General features: G+C 40.8%; 1 protein-coding gene across 1 annotated transcript; it reads right to left on the bottom strand.

The window, feature by feature from the left end:
• Nucleotides 1-19,558: 19,558 nt before the first annotated feature.
• Nucleotides 19,559-24,246, bottom strand: avpi1 (arginine vasopressin induced 1). The gene is made up of 3 exons (XM_061837035.1): nucleotides 24,051-24,246; nucleotides 22,610-22,917; nucleotides 19,559-20,318 (listed from the first exon to the last, which is right to left on the bottom strand). The coding sequence occupies exons 2-3, from the start codon at nucleotides 22,915-22,917 to the stop codon at nucleotides 20,060-20,062; spliced, it is 567 nt and encodes a 188-aa protein (XP_061693019.1). The 5' UTR covers nucleotides 24,051-24,246; the 3' UTR covers nucleotides 19,559-20,059.
• Nucleotides 24,247-25,798: the final 1,552 nt, after the last annotated feature.

Below are 25,798 nucleotides of genomic sequence, written 5' to 3'. Positions count from 1 at the left end.
ATTATTCTTTTCAAATTAAGGCCCATGCGCCAACACGAGCTGTCTCAATTAGTCACCAGGTGCTTTGTTGACTTGAACAAATACACGCTTCTACCCAAATAGACACCTCAGTTTTCGCCTTCAGGGAAAGATAAAAGAGGAATTAATAATATTTCCAGACTCAAAGATGTTAGCCTTATCACACAGTTAACTGCTGAGCCCAATTGAACGCTGTTGCTAACCAAAACAACAGCAATGAGGGTGGAACAACAATTGGCTTTCCGGCTACATCAATAATAGCTGCACTTCATTCTGTAAAGTCCCTTTTCTGAAACACTGCAAACATATTACAAGCATGTCAATTGGCTCCCTGTTGAATGTGACCTCCTCAATTAAAATTAGAAAAAATGAATGCCAGAGGGGAGGACAAAAACTATGAATGGAGAAGCTCCATGCGTGTACTTGTGTGTATTCATGTGTCATCGCTGCAGGAGGCATTTGCCCTGCGAGGAGGCCACGCAGATTGGTGTGAAGAGAGGAGCCAGTTCAGATCTGCTTAGCATCGCCACGCATGTCACATCGCGTCGAACGGCGACGCACTTACAACGCGGAAACAACATGAATGTCACGTTGCACAACAACCCCGTGACAAATGCAGACACTTCCCTTCTGTCAGCCGGGCCCAGGGAGCCACCTCTGCTGTTGCATGGCGACACGGACAATTTAAAATATTGTGCTGTCATCATTTTCTCCAATTTAATTTCAGTATACACTCGGTACTTTAAGAACATGAATATCAATCAAAATTGATAAATGGATGGATACAGAACATTTTGTTTTCATTATTTTTTTTAGAAAAACAATTAATGGACTGCACCATTGTTTATTTTTATTTTCTTGCATTTATTTATGTGTACATAAGACTATTTGTATGCTCATCATTTATGAATTTATAACCTTATTTGCAATTAATTTTATGAATATTTTAAAATGTGGTATAAATGTATTTTTCTATTTTAAATGTGTGTTGAGTTATATGTAGTTTTCTGTATTCACTGATACCTATTAGCAGGTATTACACAATCTTTCCATCCATACATTTTCCAAGCCGCTTATCCTCACAAGGGTCACGGGGGTGCTCGAGCCCATCCAAGTTATCTTGGGATGGAAAAAAATGCAATCAACTAATACATTTTAGGACAATATTACATATTAAAATGATCACATTTTAATATGTAACAATTTCCTAAGAGCATCCACTCTGCGGTGGCACGTTATCATACATGAACAAACATTAATTTGTGACAGACTATTAAACTGGCTTCAAGATTTGAGAGTATTGCTGTGATTTATACACATACCGACTGCAGTTCAGTAGCCCCCCCACACCGCCAAAAAGAAACACTGACGCAAAGTCAGGGGCCGTCAATGGCAGTTGGAACATTTTGGACAGGCGGCTGTTGTGGAGACAGAGGTGAATGTGAGATATGTAAGAAAAATAATACTGGAGGAAAAGAGAAGGCGGCCAGGCTGTCATTCTGTTGTTGTGCTGACTATTCAGATATGGACAGTGAAAGTTACAGAAACCGCGGGTCTGAAATGAGGAGACGGCTCAAGCCGCAATGTGCTGGAGTGATGAAGGGTGCAAAACTTTTAAACGGATAAAAGTTTGAGGACGCTTAGTTGGCACACTCCACAAGTTGAATAATTTGGAGTCGTAACAAATCTCCTTCAGCTCGGTGACCATCAAAGGTCAAGTTACAAGAACTTGGAAGTCAACCGGTGTCACGGAACATATTTGAATTGAGGGTAAAGGTCAGAGTTCAATTCTTCCACAGCAAAATTGTCTAAGCATGGTTTTATGGACTATGTTTTGCACTGGGTTACTGCCTTCCTCAAGTTGCTCCAACGTTTTAAGCATAAACTTGCACAAAACACCTCATATTCAAAAGGAACTAAGCGGGCTGGTAAAACCCCTGAGTGGTTGATGAATTAATTAAGAGGAGCTTCACAAGACATTTTAGAGTTCATATTTCCTGGATAGCTAGAACGTTGAAAAGCCCCCACAAACAGCAAGGGTTTACAGTACGCAGACATGACTGTGACAGAGAGGTGTTTATAAATCTCTTTTTTGCACGTGCTTTGATCTGCAAACTCCAATATCGCTTTTCTGTTAACTCAGCCATTATTGTTGTTTCATGGTGAATTATGACACCCTGTGCAATTTTCTCTATGATCTAAAAATGGGACAGAAAGAGCATTGGGCGCTAATGAGGAAAAATGAAAAAGGTGGCACGAAGACTTGTGCTTGCTTCCACTGGACACAGAACCGTGGCACAGATGAAGGGAGAGCATGTTTCCACTAAACTTCCAAGAAACCCTAGAGAATTAATTAATCTTCATTCCCCTGCCGCTGATTTGGGCTGCCGTGCAGCCCAGATTTTAGCTTCACTTTGACTAAAATGCTAAACCCACCCGCTCAGGTGCATAGTGATTGTGTGTTACCACCCTCACGGCTACCTAAAAACACTTTGACACCAATGAGAGAAAACGGGGCGAGTTATTATCGGCACCGGACAGATAAAAACCCATGTGGTGTGATTAATCCTAAAACCAAGATCTTCTTCCTCTGCATCTGCTTCCACCAGTGAAAGCCAGGCTGAATAATTGAAGAGTGAACAGAAGATTCATGAAAAGCTCAGCTTGCCAGAGCACTCGAGGGGGGCTGAGGAAGGGGGGGTTGAGAAGCCGAAATGCTCTATGATGTTATTCTCCAGAAGCTGCAAGAGGAAGCAACAGACTCATCCATATTTTCCATTTCATCATATTTTCTTATAAGTGTGCACAGCAGGGCAGCATTGGAAGGTGGGGCGGGGGTGGGGGGGGGTCGAAGGGAGTTTGAACCTCTAAGTTCTCCGTTTTTAATCAAAGATTAGGCAAAATCTATTGAAACCAATTTGAAAACTTCATCTATTATTTTGGAACTGACTCCACGACTTGGCGTATTGTCCCACATTGATATGGTAGTTGTCAATGAATTTTTTCACGGGACATATTCTGGAAAGTTGACTTTTTTACATTTGTCTACAAGGAGTTGATCCTGCGGAGTGGCTGCCCACATATCCAGTGCGAAAACGAACCAATTAAAAATAATAATAATATGCCTTTGCCCAAAAATGTGTCGATGGATGAGTCAATTTGCGTTTCTGCCCCACTGCTATGGAACAATGGGCCCAATTAACAGAACAACTACCCCACCCACACTAGACTTCAGCTAAAGACAGGGAAGCTAGACTCTTCGGAGCTCCAGAGCGAAAGAGGCAGCAGACGCACGACAACATCAAAACCAAAAAGTTGGCAGCGCCATAGTGTTAGCATTATCAAACAGTGTTACAAGGACGTCATGTCATTCTGGGGTTGGGAATTTTTGTTTCGGTAATGTCCATCCATCCATTTTCCAAGCCGCTTATCCTCACAAACTTCGCGAGAATCCTGGAGCCTATCCCAGCTAACTTCGGGCATAAGGTGGATGGACTACACCCTAAACTGGTTGGCAGCCTGTTGCAGGGCAAATAACATCAATTTCATATGCCATAACGCGACAGTAACCGAGAAGTGGACAGTCGTACCTTCGTTTTTCAGGTTATGAGACGACATACACACACACACACACACACACACTTGCTATTTTAGTGAGCCAAGTTTCAGTAATTACTGAGCTTCAGATCGGCTGCCACGTAAGATGTAAAAAAAAAAAAAAAAAAAATAATTTAGGGGGGGCGGAGGGTGCCAAAATGGATGGAGATCAAAGTGTCTCATCTCTTCCCCAAATCACATACAACATGAAACGCCAACATTTTTCTGACAATTTAATCTTTTATGAGCTGCAATCAGAGAGTATGACCGAATACGCAAATTCACATCCACTATTTGTGTGCATCGGTAGACGCCATTGTAATTAGAGCTGAGGTGGCGGCCAGTGAAATGGGAGTGGTGATAACAGAGGAACACCCAGCTTTGAAGTCACTTCCAAGCTCCATCAAGATTTTCTCATCAAAATTTGAACAACACCACATGAACACATTTGATCCAACCTGCTATGCAATTTTGAAGCCAAAATCTATAAAAATTTGTAAATATTTAGCCCACAAATGGTGAGAAAGATCGCACACATACAGTGGCTAGACATTTTAAAGGAACTATAGTTTTCCCAAACCTTTTCTAGTCTATTTGGGACATAACATTGTCTCTAAGGTGCCTCAGAAAACGTGAAATATTACCGTATTTTCCGCACTCCAAGGCGCACAGCCTTATAAGGCGCACCTCCAATGAATGGCATATTTTAAAAAAAATTTCCATATATAAGGTGCACTGTCAGCTTTCGAGAAACTTAAAGGCTTTTAGGTATGCCTTACAGTGCGGAAAATACTGTCATTTAAAATTGTGCAGAGATTCCAGAGCTCCAGACACATTTCTGCCGAGAAGAAAGACATAAGATCTTTGGAATTTCTCAAGCCGCCCTCTATGCTCCCAAGCCAGCACTGTCAATATAAACAGGTGTGCTCTCACAAGTGGGTCTTCTACATAGAGATAACCAATCAGAGGAAATGGGGCAGTCTTACCCAAGCGGACACAAAACTGGGTCAAACAAAAGTAGTTGTCAGAGGAGCATTTTCTGGACACTTGTATGACAAAACCATAGATAAGTCCATGTTAGAGAGTCACTCAATGGAGAGCTAAATAGCCAAAATTTGGGACATTTAAGGTCAATATACTTCGTATTCTGTTGAACAAGTAAGAAATCAAATCATCATTGGTTGCCAGCCAATAACGGGGCATATAAAATAACCAGTCACACACACAATCACACTTTAGGATCAGAAGTACTTTTTTTAAATTTGATTTTAAGCTTTTAGAGCAAAACTGAGTTGGAGGCGTTCTTTGTGGGTGCTGCCAACCTTTCTATGGCATCAATACTTTTAGAATCTGGACTGGCAAATCTCAAGGTTGTTATATCTAATTAGTTAAGTGAATTTGACAGAAATGGTATAGAAGTCCATGACAGCCTAGAGTGAAGTGAAAAGGGACATAGAACCAAACCGCGCGGACACCTGGGGAGATGGGACAGTTGGTGATTTTTATTCATTGATGACGACGACATAGTGTATAGATAAGATTTCCGCAAGTGTGCAATCAATGTAAAGAACTACATCAGAAATGCATAGTGGAAAAAAACTTCAATTGGGCTGGTTGGGAAACTCAAGAATATTTTTCATTCTTTGTTTATTCTGTTTCATAGCACATCCCCTTCATATATGCCATTCTCTTTCTATCTTTTGCATTTGTATTCCAAGAAGTGAAATACACTTGCTATTACTTGATCAATGCAGCGTGTCATTTCAGTAATTGTATTGTGTTCATCAGCCGCCCTCTTGTTACTGCATGAAAGTGACAGTCTGTCACTAAGCGCAGACAATCAAGACAGAGTCTTTTGTTGTTTGTGACAGATGAAATTAAACATCAGTATTTTCTTGTGAAATATTTTTCTCTTGTTTGGTTGCTAGGCAAAGTAAAATAATTTATAGATTGAAATGGTTGCAACAAATGAGGCCCTTTTCCTGTCCAAAAAAATTAATATAAAAAAATAGTAGCTGGTGATCAGCATTGCAAAATGAAAAAACGTAAAAATTCTGCCAACTTTCCAGGGAAGTAAGTCTAAGGAATTGGAGAGTTGCTGTATTTTATATACAAACATATGTGCAACGAAGTAACCTAATGTAAATGTAAGTGGAAATAAACTATATTACTTGTTTTTTTCTTCTTCTTAGGAGGGACAAAGCCACAAAACACTTATTGGTGGTTTATTCCGACATATTCAAGAATGTTTGGGGTTAAAAAAAAAATGTAAAGAAAGAAAGAAATCTGAAGGAATTAATGTTGCAATTAGTCACTGATTTCGCTATTCACGGTCCAGCTCGCACAACAGTCGCGCTCACAATCATACCTTTGGGCAATTTAGGGTCTTCAATGAATGCATGTCATTGGGATTTGGGAAGAAACCGGAATGCCCTGAGAAAACCCATGGAGGCACGGGGAGAACATGCAAACTCTACACAGGCAGGGCGTGCCATCCCTAATCTCGTATATTATATTACATTATAAATGACCTGGTCTTTTTTACTGTTTTGCAATTCCCCCCATGACCTTTCAAAAACCAGGGTCATGTTTCTGTGGACACCCATGTGTTGGAGACAGTTTTTGGGACTGTTCCAAACTCCCTCTTCAACCCTGCGACCACCATTTATGACATACTGGTGAATCTAAAATCTGTTTTAGTAGATGGGAGTACAATTATACTGTACTTGAAACGGTTTCACTTTAAGCAAACTCTGTACACAATCTTGAAATTTTTAAAATACCCTTGTGCATTTTGGGTTACATTAGGAAAAGTCATCTAATTTCAGGGTGAAATGGGCTGTTTTTTACATTGCAATTAAATGTCAAAAGAGGTAATGTCGTGGGCTTGCCTATGCTTGAGCTGCGCTAGGCTGACTCATGTGCTAGGCTACAGTATGTGCTAACCTAAAGAATGTAAGCAGTTACAGTGGTGCTAACAAGAATTGCATAGACTATACTCAGCAATGTCATTACGTGGTCAAATCAAAATATAATATGAAGTGGGGTTACCAGACAGTGAGGTTTGTTGTCTTGAGAAGTGCAGGTATGTTCCATGGTCAACTGCCACACCAGTAATGGTCTAAACCAAAGCGGTTTATAGAAAAGTTGACCAGGGTCAAGGTTTTACCATGTTTGGACAAGAAAAAAGACATTGCTTAGCTTTCCATTAAATGAGTTTTTATAGGCTACAGTCATCTAAATTCATGTTGTCCATAGTGGTTCAACATAATTCTTGGAAAGATATACACTATGTGTTACACATGAGGCCGCTCAAGATTTGTCAACAGGCTAACAATCAAGGGTAAACTGTAGAAGCTCTTCGTCTGAAACGCTACTGAAATTACCTTTCCATTTCGTGCTTAATAGACTTAAAAGCAGAAGATGTTAAGTTTAATTGAGTCATTGTATGTGGAACATTTCCTTTTTCCTCTATTTCTCTACCATATTCATCAAGCACCAAGAAAAGATTAAAATTGCAAGCTTTCTTCTTCCATTCTTGGACCAAACCTCACAGGTCAGCAGTGGCTAAGCCAAACAAACACGAAGGCCAGGGGCCAGATCCAGTCCACCACATCATTAAATTTGGCCCGCAAAAGAAAATCATGTACACCAACTTTTATGATTCTTGTTAAATCTGTTCCAAAATTTTAAAATGCCTAATAAAACAAAAAGTTGAGCTGTTGGAAACATTTGTTTCCAAACCTTTTTTTTTTCCAATAACATTCGTTGAACAATTTATTATACTTTACCTTATTTGAAAGAGAGATATCCATCAGTTGGTTTTGTGATAATATGATGAGGTAATGAAGCATTAATATGGTTTCCTTTTCATAACAGCCCCTCTGAGGGAAACTGTAAACACAATGTGTCCGCCAAACCAAATTTGTTTGACTCCACAGATGTAAGGGTTAAAAGTGTTTCAATGTAATTTTTGGGCCCAGTTGTCCTCCACTGTTCATCTCAAATACGTTGTCTCTTTCAAAGTGACAACGCCTGCAGGGAAGTGCGTTCAGGCACATTTGCATTTGTAGCCTCGAATTATCCCTTTGAAGAAAGACTTGAGTGGAAAGTGATGAGGAGGGAAGATGTCTGCGTCAAAGGTTCAATGAATTTCCACCACCCCCTCCCCTTTTCCGCGGCACACGTTCTTTGCATCTTCGAATTTGACGTGGTGGATGTGGGGACAGAATTGGAGGGTTTAGAGGGCCTGTGGGGGGCCTTTCGTCCATTAAGGATCCTCGTTTTAGCACCCTGTCACATCCTCCCTGGAAGTACAGGCTGATTTCAAAGGTGTTGCTGAAAATGCTCTTAACGTCGTTCTATACTTGGCCTTGCAGCCCTTGCAGTGCTGCCGTTGCATTTCTAGCTCTGTGTATACTCGAATACTTTGCTCACATCATAAATTATAGAAGTAGAGGGTTGTTTGTCGTATGGATTGCACAATGTGTAAATTGGAAGGAATGACGTCACATCATGACTGGAGTATGTTTTCTTGTTTCTAAGATTAACAAGGGGTAAACATTTTGTACAATTAGCAATGATGGCAACACTGTGTATGGAACAGATCATTTCAATTTTCATTACTTTTAATTGAGCTTTCTCTGTGTATTCTAGACACCCTGTACATCGTGTCTATTCCTACCTACCTATAAGCACTGCAAGGTCTGGACTCCAGGATTCGCGAACACGCACCCACCCACCCAATTCTTGCACTGCTCTGAATGTAAAAGGACAGAGTAACCATATTGCCTGTGACAAAATGGAGTGTCTTCAATTATAAAAATTTAAGGTATCCCTATGGGCTCAATAAATACAGGTAATACTGGTAAAAAAAAAAATAATAGTAATAATAAATTGAGATCTTTTGTGCGTGGTACACTCCTCGATAACCAAAATCACAAATTATTTGCTTTGTCATCTATTATTGTAAATGGAAGCACATTAGAAAGACAGACTGTAGTTTTATTGGTGCTGGATGTAGCTCATTTACCCCCCACATAAAGAATTGTAATTCCTCTCTCAATTTATCAAGTTTTACTCATGTTGCACCTTTGGCCGAGATGCACAAAATACAGTATTTCTAGGAGGCATAACTCATACTTAATCTCTGACAGGTGTCCTAAGTAAAAAATAGGTTTTCGTTTTAATTGGAGCAGATATTTCTCCAAAAATATTAATATACCCCAGAAACAACCTCCAATGCAAAAAATATTACGGTTTTAGGACTTGGTTGTGATATTACAATCAACCCATTTAATGTATCACTCTTCAAAATACATGATAAACATTCATGTGATGATCGCATCATATAAATTTATAAACGCGGTCAGAGCACTTTGCAAGAAGGGTCCCATCCATATGCAAAAATGTGGTAAAAATATCAATGGGTGACGCTGTTTCTTGCTCTTCTTTCTGTGATCACATATAATATAGCGTGCTACCACGAGCCCGAAATCTGCATGCACAGATGTGTGTGCATGTGTGTGTGTCCACATTGTGGTCGAGTTTGCGTGCAAATTTACTCATTAGCTCAAGGTTATGCTCCGCATACTGTGTCACTGGCTCAGAGGTCTATTTTGAACTGAATTATTAAGATGTGCTTTTCCTCCTTAGTTCCGACTCAGTGGGAACATGTTAATGTGAATTTGTCCCACTTTAGCCTTCTGATCTTTATGTGATGCATGCGGTTATCGCGCGTCACAATAAAGCAGCACCAAATGCAACCAGATCTCTGAATAAATGATGTGAACTTGTGCGAGTCAGTGGAATAGTAAATTTACTCACAGGAAAGTTTTTTTCACAACGATTCTTTGCATGGTGCCACGTTGGCCGCTTGCAATGAAATGATTTAAATATTTACTGTTATGACTTTACCACAGAAGGAGGTCTGATGGAGTTGACATCTAGATAGAAACAAACTGCCTGTGCTGCGGTGGAAACATATTTAACAAGGACCAATTAAATATTTATAAGGTTTAATAACATTGAAACATGAACATTTTATTTTTTTGGGAGCTCAGCATTACCTTTCCCAGGTTGAATGAACCCATATGCGCACAAGAAACATAATAAAAAAAATAATAAATCTATAATAATTCACTCTTGGACAGTGATTTCTTCTGAGTTAGAGCAACTGAGAAGTAGAGTTGGCTATCTCCGTTTATGTCATTTTGCTGGAGAGAAATTTAAAGCATTAATGGACTGCCTTCTGTGTATATCAATTCGAAGTAAAGCTTAAGAGTATTCATCTGAAAGATCATATCTACTCATGTCTGTACAGAACTTAAAATGACAAAAATGGACTAAGCCAGCTCTCAGTGGCTCATTTGTGAAAGTATTTTGCATGACATGATTGCCCCCTTCGGTAGTAACTGAAAGCTACCATTTACAGTAATTAGAAACTACAGGAATACTAAGTAATTTACTGCTTTACGCTCTTAAAACTATACCCCAGGATGTTCAAGATAGCCTTCGATACAATGTGACATTAAGGACAAAAGAAGAAAAACGCAAGATAGTCATCGGCCGTGTGACCTTCCCAATTTAGCGACTATAAAGATCCCCTCCTCGCTTGTCCTGTTCACCTCAACGCCTTGTGAGCAGTGTAATATGATGCGATGTGAAGGTGGCCGAACATGTCTCTTCTCAGCCTAGAACAGGCCCGGAGGCAGCAGAGCGTGAAGGTGGACAGGGAAGGTCTCACATGTGGAAAGCAGTTTGACCTTCTGCACATAGATGACTTTTCCAGTTAGGCACATCGGTTTTATTTATGTGGCAGCCCTCATTGACGACACCGCATTAGGGGCACCAGACCCACCAGATCGAGCAAGAGACTTTTCATCTACCACACATTTTCTACCACTTTTCAACTCAAGGTCACAAGGGAGGTGGGGTAGACCCTGATAAATCATCCATCCATTCATTTTCCATACCGTTGGTTGTCAGGTGAACTGGAAGCAGAGTACACCATGGTGGTCACCGGCTAATCTCAGGTTATTGAATCTCAATCACACACCTTCACTTTGGATAGGTTCTTCAGAAGGTAAAAGGCAGTTTTAGTAACTGATTTGATAGGACTGTTGAAAGTCAGGTCACAATCTATAAGAACACCAAGGTTTTAGACTTGGTGTTTGTTTTTTAAAGCTAGTGAGTCCCGGTATTTACTAAGAGCAATCCCCTTCTTTATTCCCGAAAACAATTCTCAATTTTGTTGTGATTTAGTTGAACAAAATGTCGGCTCATCGAGTTATTTATCTGCTTTAGACAGTGACAACACCTCGATTGAACTATAGTCATCTGGAGACTGTGTAACATCTGGATAGCTATAACAGAATTAATGTTCTGAAGAATTTGACCCAAGTGTAGAATATATAGGCTAAACATGAGGGGTCCAAGAACTGACAAAGGTGCTCGGCAGGGCCCTCCAGTTAAATGACATCTGCTGCTCACCAGAGAGGCAAGGGTCCAAATACTTTGTTGTCCCTCCTCCCATCTCTTTTTGCCTGGGACCTTTGACACTGCCGAGCATCTGATGTGAATATGAACAAAGGCACACTAAGACACAGAATAAGGAAACAATGAGTGATGTGCCACACCATTGCGTGACTCCACGAATAGAGAGATGTGTGTCTCCGTGTAAGCATATATAAAACTGTGCCCCTCAGACAAACAACTTGCCCCAGACTGAACCCTGCAGCAAAACTGGTGTAAAATGGTTCGTGACTTCCTGCTCACTTTCTCTTGTGAACACTTCATTGCTTGAACCCTGTTCTCGTGCAAGACATTTGTGGCCTGCTTGCACATGACGCAGCCTCCCACATTCAAAGAATAACAAATGACAATGAAATTAAAAAAAAGACACGCTACTTTATGGCAACGTCTGCATGGCAGCGCTTTTTTTGTCGCAAAGTTATGACCCACTTTTTTGCAGTAGGCTACGTCAAACTAATTAGCAGAAGGATTTGAAAATGTGTATTTTTAAGTGCTTTGAATCGTGTAAAGCATATTCTGTACGAAATGTGCAAAAGAAATAAATTTGCTTGGCTGTATACGGTGCAGGCTGTCAGTGGCTATTTTTAAACAAAACACTATTTTTCTTAATTTCTAGCAAGAGATAGAAAAATATTCCATACCCAATATGTTCCATGTGGAAAGTTGGTACATCTCTTCACTGTACCAGTGAAATTTAAATAATTGTAATTTATTCACTTTTGGGTCTGGACCAACCAGTTGAGAATCACTGCAAATACACCATGTGACGTAGAACCCTGAGTCTTAAGTTATTTTATTCAACCTTGACATGTTTAAATTTGAAATATTTTATGCCATTTTTTCCTCTTTATGTTTACATAAAAATACTCATGTAAACTCAAAACTACTATCCATTTGCCTGCCAGAGACCCCGTGTTATTAGATATATTTGATTTATTGCACCATACACAGTATATTTGTTTGTTTAAATGGTGAAGATTCTATCAACATAATGTTCCTCGTGAACATCTATTTAGCAGAGCTCATTATATTATACAACCAACTGTGCCATGATGTTGCAGAGGTCGTTTAGCTAATTGTTTTCCCACGCGACTTTGCTTTCGTGAGAACCCAAGCAAAATGTTTATATCCCGCCATGCCAAGTCGCTACGACTGATCAGTCTTGGTGGTCACGCTGACATCTGAGCCAGTGAGAAAAGCCCTAACACACAAACTAACACCATTAATGTGACATAAATATCCATCTACCCATTATCTACTACTGCTTATCTTCGCTAGGGCATGGGACTGGTTTATTTTCATAATAAAATTATGATTTAGCACATATGCAATCATCTATGTATATGGGGGAAACTGTGAAGAAGAGATAGCTTACTTATTTTTGGAAATAACAATAAATCTGAATATACAGTAAGCCCCACTCCTAATATTAACAACAGTCACAGCTTTACTATGGTATATTAATTTACATTTCTATTGTTTCCAAATAATGTTGGCATGCCTAAATATTAGAATAAGCCATTTGCCAGGGATGCACATTGTTGGGTTTATCACCCAACTTGCTGGAATAGTAGACAAGAAGTCTACTATTCCATCTGATCAGGGGGACGTGAGAGACAGGTCAGTTACATACAGGTACAGTTTTTGGTGATGATGTGGCACATTCTTTGGTTATGATGTAGTTGTCCTTGGCCACTTCTAGGAAGATACTGTTGCATCTGTGTGTAGGAGCTCGTCCTGTGAACAAGACTCTTCGAAGCAAGGATGATACTTTGGCTTTGTTGCAAGTCCATAATAAATATATTAACGATAACTCTAACACCCATAACATCATAATGAGTGTTTCTGATATGACTCTTTGGAAAGAAAGCAATACTGAAAAAACATGGACAAACATCTGTGGTCCACCGACAGCTGCTTTTTTAATTCAAAATGTCATCATAAAAATATAATAAAGCACTATTTAAAAAAAAAAAAACATTACACAGAGGTTAGTGCATTTAGAGTAAGATCAAGCATATTTACAGCAGACAACACATCTAATCATTTTCTCAGGTATCAAGTTGATTAACACAGTCTGTAATTGTTATCTGACTGAGTGTTGAATAATTTTTAACTCAAGTCGCAAATTATGAAAAGCTGTGATAAATCTCAATCTTAACCTTGATCTGGCTCTTATCAGGAGCAAGCTGTGGACTCATGCCGTGAAACGGAGAGCTCATCATTTTGGCCCCTATCGCCTAGGAGAGTCACTCACATCTATGGTTCGGCAAAGCAAACCCGGTCCCAGTAAATGATTCCCTGATCCATCCTCCTGCTGTGATATGATCTCCCGTGCTGTTGATTAAATGCTTACTGGAATGAGGAGTGAAGGTATCAATATGATAAAGGGGGAGAAAAGAATGAACATGACGGAGAGCAGAGAACTGAAAGGGAGATAGGGAGGGAAATAAGGAAATGCATACAGAGCTTCCTGGCGATGACGTGCTCACCATTGCTGCCTCGTTAATACCACTAAAATATCTTGACGTCATTGAGCAGTCATTACAGCTGCTATCAGCAGTTATTGAACAGACAGAGTGCACATCATTGCCACTACATTTACTATCACTGTGTTGGAAGTGATGGTGTTGATTAGCAATTGGTTTGTCACACATTTTTGGGATTTTGGTATTGTGTGCGTGTGTGTGTACCGCATAGGTGTGGGATTATTATAAGAGCGTCAATACTGTAGATATTGTTTCACTAATTACCATGGGGGTTTGGGGCTATTGGCAATCTGTGATCCTCATGTATAATCTCGGTCCAATTTGGCTTGTCAATCACACGCTCGCACACGCAGAGTTGCAGAAACCTTGCCATTTCCTCTTCTCATCTCTGTTTCCTTTGCTTCCGTGCACCTGTCTTCCCACTCTGTTCATAGTCACCCTTGCATGACGGGAAAGTACCAGCACTCCAAGATCTATAAAAGTCGCACTTAGGTTTCACATTTTGGGGCAACATGTACAAAATTAACGCTTTCCAGTGTCAGGGACTCAAAACAAATGTTAAAGCAAAACTTGTACGGAAAGGTGGGAGAGAAGTACGACATAAAAATAATAATAGGAAACATTATTATTATGGCATACATGGGAAGAATCTCTCATCACACTACCAAGCAAAAATAGTACAAATAGTATACACCCTCGCTGTCAGGCAGAAACTTCCTATAGTCAAATTTGGTCAGTTTCATAATTTTTACCACAAATGTATACTATTAGTCAGTCCCCATGTGGGTCTTTCATTTTCACGCATGAGCGACCAATCTTAAGTGTTGAACATGGCTTGTTTTCTTTGATGAGGCAATGTTAATGGATAAACAACCATGCCAGGTTTTTCAACTTGTTTTTTCTGTTTGTTTTAAGAGATTGTTTTTTGATGCAAGGATTCTGCTCATAGCCTGCAATACACTGTCCTTAAATATTTTTTTATTTTGTCTCAAAAACTTATCAAAATCTTGTCACAGCAACACAAAGGAATTATTGCATCATATGAATGGCAACACGTGGATAGACGGCGATTCTACCTTCTGCTATTTGGTAGAAGAACATTTCATTGTTCTGTCTGCTCATCATTCTACCTCACTGGCATAGATGGATGAACAAGGATGCAAAAAATATTTGTTGTACCCATCCTGTTTCCATGCCGCTTATCCTCACTACGATCACAGGAGAGCTGAAATAAATATTTTTTCAAAGCCCACGAAGGCACAGGGAGAACATGCAAACTCCACACAGGTGAGGCCAGATTTGAACCAGGATTCTCAGAACTTTGAGGTGGATGTGCTAACTAGTCGTGCAGGATGCCACCCCAATTGGAAGTCCTTTGGACACATTTCCTACTAGAACCAAAATGGCTAGATTCTCATAGAATTATAAGTTTGCAATCCTGGGGATTTTTCGTGCATCATATGATGGCTATGTCTTCCAGGGAGAAAACATCCATGGCCTCGTCCCCCCCATACAGTCTTTTGTCCAAAATTAGCTGAGATAGGTTACAGCACTCCCTCAACCCTTGTGAGGATAAGCGGCCTGGAAAATGAATGTAGTGTGCTGCATCAAGAAGGCCTGCACACTTTCTGGTGCTCAGGCTAAATTATTTAGCAGGGATGTAACACCTAATGGAATTCTCACACTATATGGTAACCTAAAACTATTTTAAATATGTCATTGGATTGTTATCATGACACTGATCAATGATGATGAAAGCACACTTACTATGAAGAAAGTACAGAATCAGAATTATTCTTTTACTCCAGCAAGCACTTCAATCCAACCAAGATTTAATTGCCTCTATGAAAGCTTTCATTGTTTCCTTATTGTTTCTTAATTTGTGCTGTGCTGCAATCACTGAATCATCCCAAGTGCCCTTCTCACTCTTCCACAGTGCTAACACTGAAGGAGGAGCGGTGTCTTGCGTGGATTACGACGAACTGTCATTACAGTGCCATCATCAGTCAAAGTGTCATCTGCAATATTTAAAGCATTGGACCAGCGAGTGTGCGACTGAGTAAAAGTCTGCATCCAAAATTAAGGAAATTGAGAAGGATTACCTCAAAGATGGGCTTTTCTGCATTCGGACTCAAGTCGTCAGCAGACCTCTGTGTCCCAGAACATAAGCTACACATTTTGGGAACAGAAGGAAACTGATGAGGACATCTGGTGAACTCTTTATAATAACACACTGTTCACAAAAAGCAACGGCTATACAACTTTTAAGATAAGTTTGAGGATAAAACTAAAATACGCTAACATTTATAGGTGAACTTAATGTATGTAAATGTGATGCTGTTCAATGTTTTAGTGTTTTTTTCCACTGGACACAGAGCTGAGAGTGTCACTGTGACAAAGATTGAAACAGTCAAAAGATGTCTAGATGTGGATGGCTGGAAATTCATTGATTGATTCATGGAATAAATACCTGTTGTGAAGTTATGTTGTTTAGCTTTTTGTTCGGCAATAAGACAAATATACCCGTGTTACCTGGCTTGAATAGAGTTCGGATGGAAGCAAAAACCCAACATGCCTATTTATGATGCATTGCTCATGTTACATCATGTAGCATGAAGACTTCTTTATACTCGCCAACTTGGCCATGTCAGAGGTGTCGCTACGGCTGGTATTAGCTAGCACGCCACAGGGTGGGGTTTCCTCAGGACATTTTGGTCATTTCCGTAACAAAGCAAAAACAATGGTGACCGTTGAAGCGTATCTGCTTGAAAAAATGGACCGAAGTGACCAGATGATACGTATAGTTATGCCGCAAAATTGATCGAGAAGGTGGCAACGTAGGTGGTACGTGGAGCAGGGAGCAACGGTGACATCACAGCATGTGACAAAAACGGGCCAATCACGAGAGGTGAGCTTTGTGGCTTTCTCCACAGGGAAGTGCGTCGATCACGTGATGCAATGTGAGCGTTGTCGACCGCGTGACTGCAGGAGTATAAAGTGGCCTTTAGAATTAAATTACATGTAGCCTAAATGTCAAGCATGTCACGGCTGTTAGTTATTTTCAGAAGTCCAGAGCACGCACAACGTGACAGCTGCCATTTTGATTTGAAGGGGCCATTTTAGGGTCAATCTGCCCATTTCCAGGTGTCCTTCAATTGCAATCTTGGTCTTGACATTTTGTCAGTTGGTAACCGCATTGTACCATATGGCTGGGTGATGATAAAACGCACAACACTGTAAGAGAGTGTCGTCATTGCGCGTTGTCGGCACACGGCAGCGAAGTTTGATGACTTGCCATAAGACCCATGACTCATAAACTGAGCTCCACAAGGTCATAGCGGTATAGATGCAATAACTCTGATTTCTTTTGAAATGCAATTCCCCAACCACCACAAGCAAGAAGTAGAATGTTATTGAAGGGTTAGTTCATTTTGTATGTTGCCATATTATGGTTGTCGTGGCCATGCTCGTGAGTAATATGGTCACTACTACCATCTACTAGTATGTTCTGTTTGTGTTGGCTGTTTTCATAACGTATCTCACAAGTCTTTCGTCACAAAATGTTAACAGAGGAGCCATGTTTCCTCTATTTCTTCTCCAACTACTATTCCACTTCCTTATTCGTATATTTGGAGCTCAATTTACAAGTGCCCCAGTCTACAAGTTTATCAAATTGTGAGAATTTTTTTTTTTTTTCTAGCGTTGCATGCAAAAAATGTTTTGTTATGAATGCCAGTGGCAACAAAGTTCAAAGCAAGTTTGGCAGAAAGTTAAATTCTTCAACAAGTCCTTGCTACAAGCTGTTTTTCCCACTCAAAGTTAAAGTTTACTGTCAAGATAAAAATAAAACAAAGATAATTATGCGTTGTGTATTTAACCAAACCACCTAAATTTGCCTTATGCTATCTTGTCTTGTCTGTTATCTTAATGCTAACACGCGATGCAAAACACCTTAGCTGAAACTAGCAATGGAAACAAAACTCGCAACATATGAAGACAGACATTATAAAAATACAGGCGTATTATTCATTGTCCGCTGTGAAAGACAGCTACCATTAATTCAGCTGACTGAACAGCTGTGACTGACTTCTTTGTGTATTTATTATTTATAACACTGCCCCCTGGTGGGAAAGGTGAACGAGTCAGAAGAATTGAATGATGCAAAAACTAATTCTTTCCATTCTATTGAAACAAGTATGTTTATAGAAAGTACAATCCTGCAGAGATGTAGTTTTTTTTTTATATTACTATATTTGTAGAGGGGGGGGTGGAGCACATGAATGGCATTTCCCTTTATTTCAATGTTTTAAAGCAGATTCCAGGACAGTACATGTGTTTTGAGTTATGAGCTTAATCAATAAATATTTAACGTTGCTCATCTCATATTCACCACATACCATAAGACCAGGAAGCATCCACGTTATTATCTGTGGGTTCCATCCATCCATCGTTCCATCCATCCATTTTCTTTTGCCGCTTATCCTCACGAGGTTCGCAAGAAGTGCTGGAGCCTATTCCAGCTGTCAACGAGCAGGAGGCGGGGTACACCCTGAACTGGTTGGCAGCCAATCGCAGGGCACACAAAGACAGACAACAGTCCCACTCATAATCACACCTCGGGGCAATTTACAGTCCCCAATTTATGCATGTTTTCAGGATGTGCAAGAAACCAGATTACCCGGAGAAACCCCACGTAGGCACGGGGAGAACATGCAAATTCCACACATCCAGGGGTAGGATTTGAACTCCGGTCCTCAGAACTGTGAGGCCAACGATCTAACAAGATGCGTCATCATGCCGCCTGTGTGAGGTCTCCTACATAAGTAAATAAAAGGGTTAAGATGTTGAAAATTGGTAGGCCTACGCATAAGACGTTTTATGAAATAGGGAGCACAGAATAAAAATGTATTTGACTGTGCAATTTGATACCTGACAGGGTTGGCAGCCTCTCCAGCGACCGAAATACAGTTTGAGTAACAAAAATCGCTGTTTTAGTAATGTCCTCTTTAAAGTACTCCCCAGCCATCCTGATTGCTCAAACACAACTTTCCTTTTGCTCCTCCACCTTCTTTTGGTTCACCTTAAGAAGAGGTCTAAGTGAAAAAGATTATTACGTTATCACATGATTTTAATATTAATACATGTCTTCACGGTCAGAGTTGTATTGCATGTTATTCAGACTGCCTGAAACTGCGATCAAAACTTTGTGACTTATTAATCATCTCCATATATTCGTGTCTGGTTGGCCAGGCGGAAAATAACACGCGCGGGGGTGGGGGTCTTTTTCTGTCAAAAATGTCTATATCCAACAAGTATGAACTTCATTTCTAACTGCTATTTTAAATGCAAAACAATATCGCCATCTAGCGATTGCAGGAGCATTGCAGATGCGTGTCAAACAAATCATTGGCCGCTACGGGGCGACGAGGATGTCTTCAACGTCAGAAATATTCACTAACAATGTATTTATTGTGGGCCTGCTTTGCAGTGAAACTGTACTGCGTCATACCGCTATAATTTGATGCTCACATGTCACAAAACATAAGTAAACTGCCTAGGAACAGCACTCGGGATGATGCAATTCCACATTAATGAAAAAATACAACCTCAATATCATTGGAGTACGTTAGATGAACTGAATTCGGAGTCCAATGGGTGTTTATGGTACTCGCACTTTCTGTGTCTGGACGCTACCGATGTGAATGTTGCACGTGTAAAAAAAAAAAAAAAAAAAGATTGTAGTGGCACAATAATGGTGGCCGTGCAGAACAGTTTAGACAAAACAAATGGTTTCTCACCAGAGATAATACTTCTGCGTCTGCATAAATGTCAATGACAATAAAAACACTGACAGGCAATTTAAACTAACACATACTTTTCCTCGTTTAAATGAATGGAAAAATAAAGGTTAAGACAAAATATTCATGCAAACACTTTATTATGAAAGGCTTAAATATTAGTCAGTACTTGATAAGGTTAGACACATACATGTAAAAGTGTTCATTCCATCCCAACAATACTTTTAGTAATGTTTAGTATACTCTAAAAGAGATGTTGTGTACGACAGACTTTTATAAAAAAAAAAAATCAAAACACACCAGTCCATCTTAAATGTAGTAGTCAAGTCAAAATTAGACAATATTTTGTATAAAAAAACAGTTGTAGGCCATAAATCTAAAACAAAAACCCCAAGTAGGAGAGTATTTAAATGTGCATTCATTAGCTCCAAGACGACATATTCTTCGCACGCCATTGCACAAACGAGTTCACCGTGCGGAGTTTTTTTTTTTTTTTTATAAACCGAGGACCCTGTATGGACTAAGTGGTGCTGTTATTATGCCACCGAGCAGTGAACACATTGCACATCCTAAAAGTTCATCAAACATGCTCTTGGTCCAAGTTTCTTTGATTTCTTCACATAGTCAGTGTTGTACTCTGTGGAGGTATCGCTCGGGGTCGCTCTCACCACCTCTTCTCGGGCCTGAACCAGTTCTAGGCGGTCTCTCGGACGACCTTCTGAGGCCTCGGCTCTCGTTTAGTACGACTGAGACGCATGTGGTACCTCCCGTGAGCTCAGTTGTAGCGGGCTGATGTGGCTCTTCGCTTATGTGAGCTCCGGCCTCTGAATCGGTCTCGTCACCAGAGTACTTCTCCTGACTGGTTTGGAAGCCCTCTCCAATCCTAAATGCAAGGAAATAACGTTTGTGTGAATCACATACCAATCATGTGAATGTAAATATGAACACAACTTTTTAAAAAAGCATCTTCATGGTGTGTTGAACCTCTGCATTTTCATGTTGTTTTCTGGGGAACCTATTAACACATATTTCCTGTTAACTCTTTTCAGTTTTTGTCCTCTTTCTATAACACTCTAAAATCCCACATGGTGCTGCAAAGGCCTTGCTAATAGGGAAGTAGTAATTGGTGTCAAAGAGGGATGAAAAGGTTATCCATCCTGACTGAGGGACTAACATTTTTGTTTTCCAGGGAGGAGCTCAGTTTAGTCTGGGTTGTTGGTGGAAGTTACAGACAATGTCGCATAGACACATGCACTTAAGGTATATCCATCCATTTTCTTCACCGCTTATCCTCACGAGGGTCGCGGGGAGTGCTGGAACCTATCCCAGCCGTCAATGGGCAGGAGGCGGGGTATACACAGAACTGGTTGCCAACCAATCTGAGGGCACATGGAGACAGACAGCACCCGGACTCACAATCAGACCTAGAGGCAATTTAGAGTGTCCAATTAATTGTGCATGTTTTGGGGATGTGGGAGGAAACTGGAGTGCCCGGAGGAAACCCACGCAGGCACCGGGAGAACATGCAAGTTCCACACAGGCGGGGCCAGGATCAAACCCGGGTACTCAGAACTGCGAGGCAAACTCTTTACCAGCTGATACACCGTGCCGCACATTTAAGGTATAGTTTTTCAAAATCAACTCATCTCTAAGACAGGAATTTTTAAGTCTAATGTAGTATGAGTTTGAAATGACAGTGTTGGGGGGATCGTTGTTTGTGGTTTAAATTACTGATATAGGCAGTTTTAAAACATTTTAGGGGGTGTCAATTATGACTGGATCAGATTACAAGATAAATTTGGTCTTTCCTGATTGCACTATGTCAGTCTACTGCCTTGAAATCTTGCCGTATCTTAGTGAACATTGGCAACACTACATGACATGTAAAATGCGGAAAAACATGGTGGTCTCATCCAAGGACCGCTTCAGGTATATTTGCATACTTTGAATATGATACGGCTTTTGCAAGCAGACAACAAAACGTTGTGTAGCCTAGCAAGCAAATGCTAGCATTTATAATTCCCGAATCATGCTCTAAAACACAGGTGTCAAACTCAAGTCCCAGGGGCCAGATCTGGCCCGCCACATGATTTTATGTAGCCTGCGAAGCCAAATCTATAGGTTCAATTTACATGTTTCTTGTAAAAATCTGGACCAAAATTTCTAATTGTCATATATCATATATGATAAAGTTGAGATTTTACAAGCATTTTTGTGTTACCAAGCGTTAATAGTTGAAAAACACATTACGCTTGATTTCTGATTCCAAAACTAGTTCATAAATTGATGATGTAAATATGATGAGATGATTAAATATTTTTGTTCCACAGTCATAACGGCCTTCTGAGGGAAACCAGAACAACATCGTGGCCCGCGAGAAAAATGAGATCGACACCCCTGCTCTAAAGCAATGGTAAACATCGGCTTGTGCATTTGAATAAATGTTGATAACGGCGTGCAAGTATGATGACAACAGCAAGCACAAGAGGCAACACACACTCTTATGTGTCGAGGTGCACTATCGGAGAGTTGCCCTTGATATGTCTCACGTCACAGAAGATACCCCCAAAAAAAACAAACACGAGACTTTTCATTTCAGTGTCGTAGGGCCAAATTGCTGGTCGTGTATGATGTCACACTCCAAGACATTTTGTCCTTCCGGAGAAAAAAAAAATGTTGGTTCTGATCAAGGAAATTGGTTGCAATTGCTAATTGAGCCAATATGGGTGTTAAATTCCTGTAGTCTGACCTCGGGATTACTCACTAATACCTGGATGAGACTACAAGAAAAATTGTTTCTCACGATTGCAGTATGTCAGGCTACTGCTATAAAATCTTGGCAACATACATTGGCAATGAGGTGTATTCCGATACCACTGTATCCCGTCTTTTATTTACCCAGGCTTTACCTTGTCAAATCAAAGACTTGGCGAGGCGGGTCCAGAATACGTGTTATTGGTCAACGTGACTGGCTAAACCCATTACCATTATTACCCAATTAGGGAGGGAATAAAAAAACAAAATGAGGAAAAACGTGTGGCGGTTGTCACCGGTCCTCAGGAGAGGACGTTCATTCGAGGATTGCTTGAGTTATGTTTGCATACTTTTAATACAAAATGGCTCGCATACAGGTGTGACGGTCTGAGCACTCCCCCGTGCTGAAATTTATGGTACCTGAGATGATTGAAGGCCCGCAGCCAGTGTGTGCCCAGCACGTCCCTCCTGTTTGTCCTCAGGCCTCTGCGGTGACTCCGGGTCCTGAGACCAACCAAGGCCTGGGCCAGCTCAGCCTCATCCCTGTGTCCCCAAACCAGCTGAGCCCTCTGCTCCGCATCTTGGTCACCGGCCGCCCTAAAAAGTCTCTGGAGCTGCCAAAGGTTCACATTGCTGAAGATGTTCCCAGAACCCGCCTTGCGCGCTCGCCTCTCGGCCAGGCGCCACGGGCTGGAGGAGGAGGGAGGAGACGTGGACCCGTTTTCCATCTGGGGGAAAATGCGGGGCAGGGTGGCATTAATGACCCTGCTGTAAGAAGTTACAAACAAGACATTAAAGTCAAAATTTGGATTTGGATGGAGGGATGCCTGAGACTTCAGCTTCTTCTAAACCTCCACCAATGAGGACATCTTGAGTCATCATCACCCAATATCGATCAGCTCAAAATGACATATGATGGGTCTGGATTTCCGATCATGTGATCTGATCATGTCAACTCTAGTCATAATTTAAATAGTCACTGGCAAAATAAGAAACAACACACTAAGTCACTCTGTCGTGTTTCTGAGTCTCTGTCGCGGCTGCTCAGTCCATTATGGCGAATGTTGGTAAGAGGACCGAATAGAGACCAACGCCAAAAAAGCTGCATCTAATCTTTGTGAAGTGACCTTCTTCCTCTGCACGTTGTTCAAAGGTTGAGCACACATTTGATGAGTGGTCCCCGACGGGTTCACGTCATCGACCGCTGACTGGTATTGCCTGAAAAAGATGGCCTTTTTTCCAGATGAATGCCATTACTTATGATAAAACTGTCGGGAGACTAAAAACCTGTAACGGATTCTTGCCTACTTTGGAGGCCAGTGACCGAAAGGTCCAAATATTAGTTTGATTGCTTCCTGTGTTGCTTTGATTCTTAAGCCCTGCTTATGGAGGAGAGTTGTTTGCTCCACTTTTAAAAAGCATGTTCTGTTCCATTGCAGCTTGGAAATGGGGCAGGAGCAGATCACTCGCAAGCTGATGACAAAAGGCTGCACTCAATATGAGGTCAGGATTTTAGTTATGTTCTGCATTTACAGTAACAGTACCGTACACATCAAAACTCACTTGTAGGCTCGTTTGGTATTGATCAATCCATTTATATGCAACATTATTCGCTGTGTTAACTTATTGGTCTCTCACGTGCCTTGTTTATCCGCAATCTGCTGATGGCAAAACAACAGCTGCTGCAAAATTCTCATTCAAAATACAAACTACAAATAAAATTCCGAGGACTGTGGCTGGGTCAGATAACGCAAATAATTGTAATCATCATATTCGACACAATTCGACATAAATAGGCAATATGTAGACATAGCAGTTGACAGATTTAGACATAAATCACATGAAAATTGCATGTACTTACCAGAATAAAACGCAACGTATCCCCAGTACTGCATTCGATTGTGTAGCTACTTCATCGATGCAGCAGCTTTGTGCTGCGTTTTGTTTCAATGAAAGCTGGCCCGGTGTGTGACGTGCAGCCTATTTTGTTTTTGTCCCTCCGTTGATCCTTTTGTGGCCGGCCGGTTATGTTCAATCACTCTCGCCTCAAACACCAATGACGGAAGACCATCCACCCTAGTAGGCGGGGATAAATTCCAGCAGGGCCAATCAGAGGGGGTAAAGAGGCGGGATTTCCGTGTGGCACCGTCTCCCCTGCACAAGTTCGCAAGTCCATTGACGTCAATGGAGAAGACTGGCACCAGACGTGCGTTGTTGAGCGTTCTGCTCGCCTGCAGTGACGTCTTATCCCCAAACCTCAAGGGCTGTACTGTGCAGCAATTAAGCACAAGTTCTAATCGCAATGTTGTACTTCCTGCTGAGGTTTTCAATGTAAGCCAAGGGGCTCTCTTTCATGAATGGCTCGCAAAGGTCACCAAGGCAGTTTTTGGGTTTTGCCTCCCATAACTAACACTTTAAAAAAATAAGGGGAAAAAAAAACAAACTAGATTGCATCTGGTTCAAATATTTAACGGCGGACTCTAGAAGAGCATCGGCAGCATTACAATAACTGATTTGGATTTTGGGGGCGGGTTAGTGTGCAATAAATTCAGGCGTAAATCGTTTAAAGTACTGTGCCTTGCGACTAGCTGTGACCAATTCAGGGTGTAGTCCACCTTTCAGCCAATGTTAGCCGGGAAAGCCTCTGCTCCGGCACTCCCGCAACCCTTGTGAGGATAAGCGGCTTGGACAATGAACATGGCCTTAGACAATAAATTTTGAAGTTGAAATTACATTTATTATCATTTGCCAAGTACCAAAGTACCTGTAAAATGGCAGCAACATGAAAATACAGGATGACCATTTTCTTCTAGGTGACATTTTTACTAACACTCATTCAAACTCGAATCTCATTTCTAACTTTGTTTTATTATTATTTTGTAAATACTAAATAATCATTTACATTAAAAGACAAAGGAAAATACACAACAAAACATGTTTTCTGAATAAAATCATTTTAATACTCATGTGTAACATTTTCATGCTATTTTTTTCATGCATTTTTCTAGTTTCACTTTTGTACTTTTTTTACACTGGCGGCACAGTGAATCAGCCGGAAAGCGTTGGCCTCACAGTTCTGAGGTCCCGGGTTTGATCCCAGACCCGCCCGTGTGGAGTTTGCATGTTCTCCCCGTGCTTGCTTGGTTTTTCTGCGGGCACTCTGGTTTCCTCCCACATCCCAAAAACACGGAAGATTAATGAGACACGCGCCTAGGTGTGATTGTGAGTGAGACACGGAGAACATTCAAACTCCACACAGGCGGGTCTGGGATTGAACCCGGCACCTCAGAAGTGTGAGACCAACGCATTACCAGCTCATCCACCGTGCCGCCTGCACCAAAAAACTATTCATTTATATTCATATTTGATTAGCAGCACATATTTTCTTTAGTCATTTTGCTTTGTTCTAGTTAGTTTACACTCTAGTACAGCAATGTCTCATGAGCAAATAGTTAAACGGGACCCTTTGATCTAGACTTAAGTCAGCAGATGCATGCATCCCTAAATTTTGTCTTTTGTTACCGTTAAAGGAATAATTGACTGTATTCTTTCCAAATGTATTCGTCATGACCACCAAAACTAAAAAAAGGAGGCATTTCATCATAAGAG

Source organism: Syngnathoides biaculeatus, chromosome 12 (assembly GCF_019802595.1).
Source record: "Syngnathoides biaculeatus isolate LvHL_M chromosome 12, ASM1980259v1, whole genome shotgun sequence".
NCBI classification, from domain to species: domain Eukaryota; kingdom Metazoa; phylum Chordata; class Actinopteri; order Syngnathiformes; family Syngnathidae; genus Syngnathoides; species Syngnathoides biaculeatus.
The sequence above is the reverse complement of the archived record's forward strand: the minus strand, read 5'-3'. Positions and strand labels throughout refer to the sequence as shown.

Coding starts and splice junctions, on each gene's coding strand:
- avpi1 (XM_061837035.1), bottom strand. CDS start 22,917: ATGGAAAACGGGTCCACGTCTCCTCCCTCCTCCTCCAGCCCGTGGCGC. Junction 20,319..22,609: donor CGGGCCTTCAATCATCTCAG/GTACCATAAATT, acceptor CCTTGCATTTAG/GATTGGAGAGGGCTTCCAAA.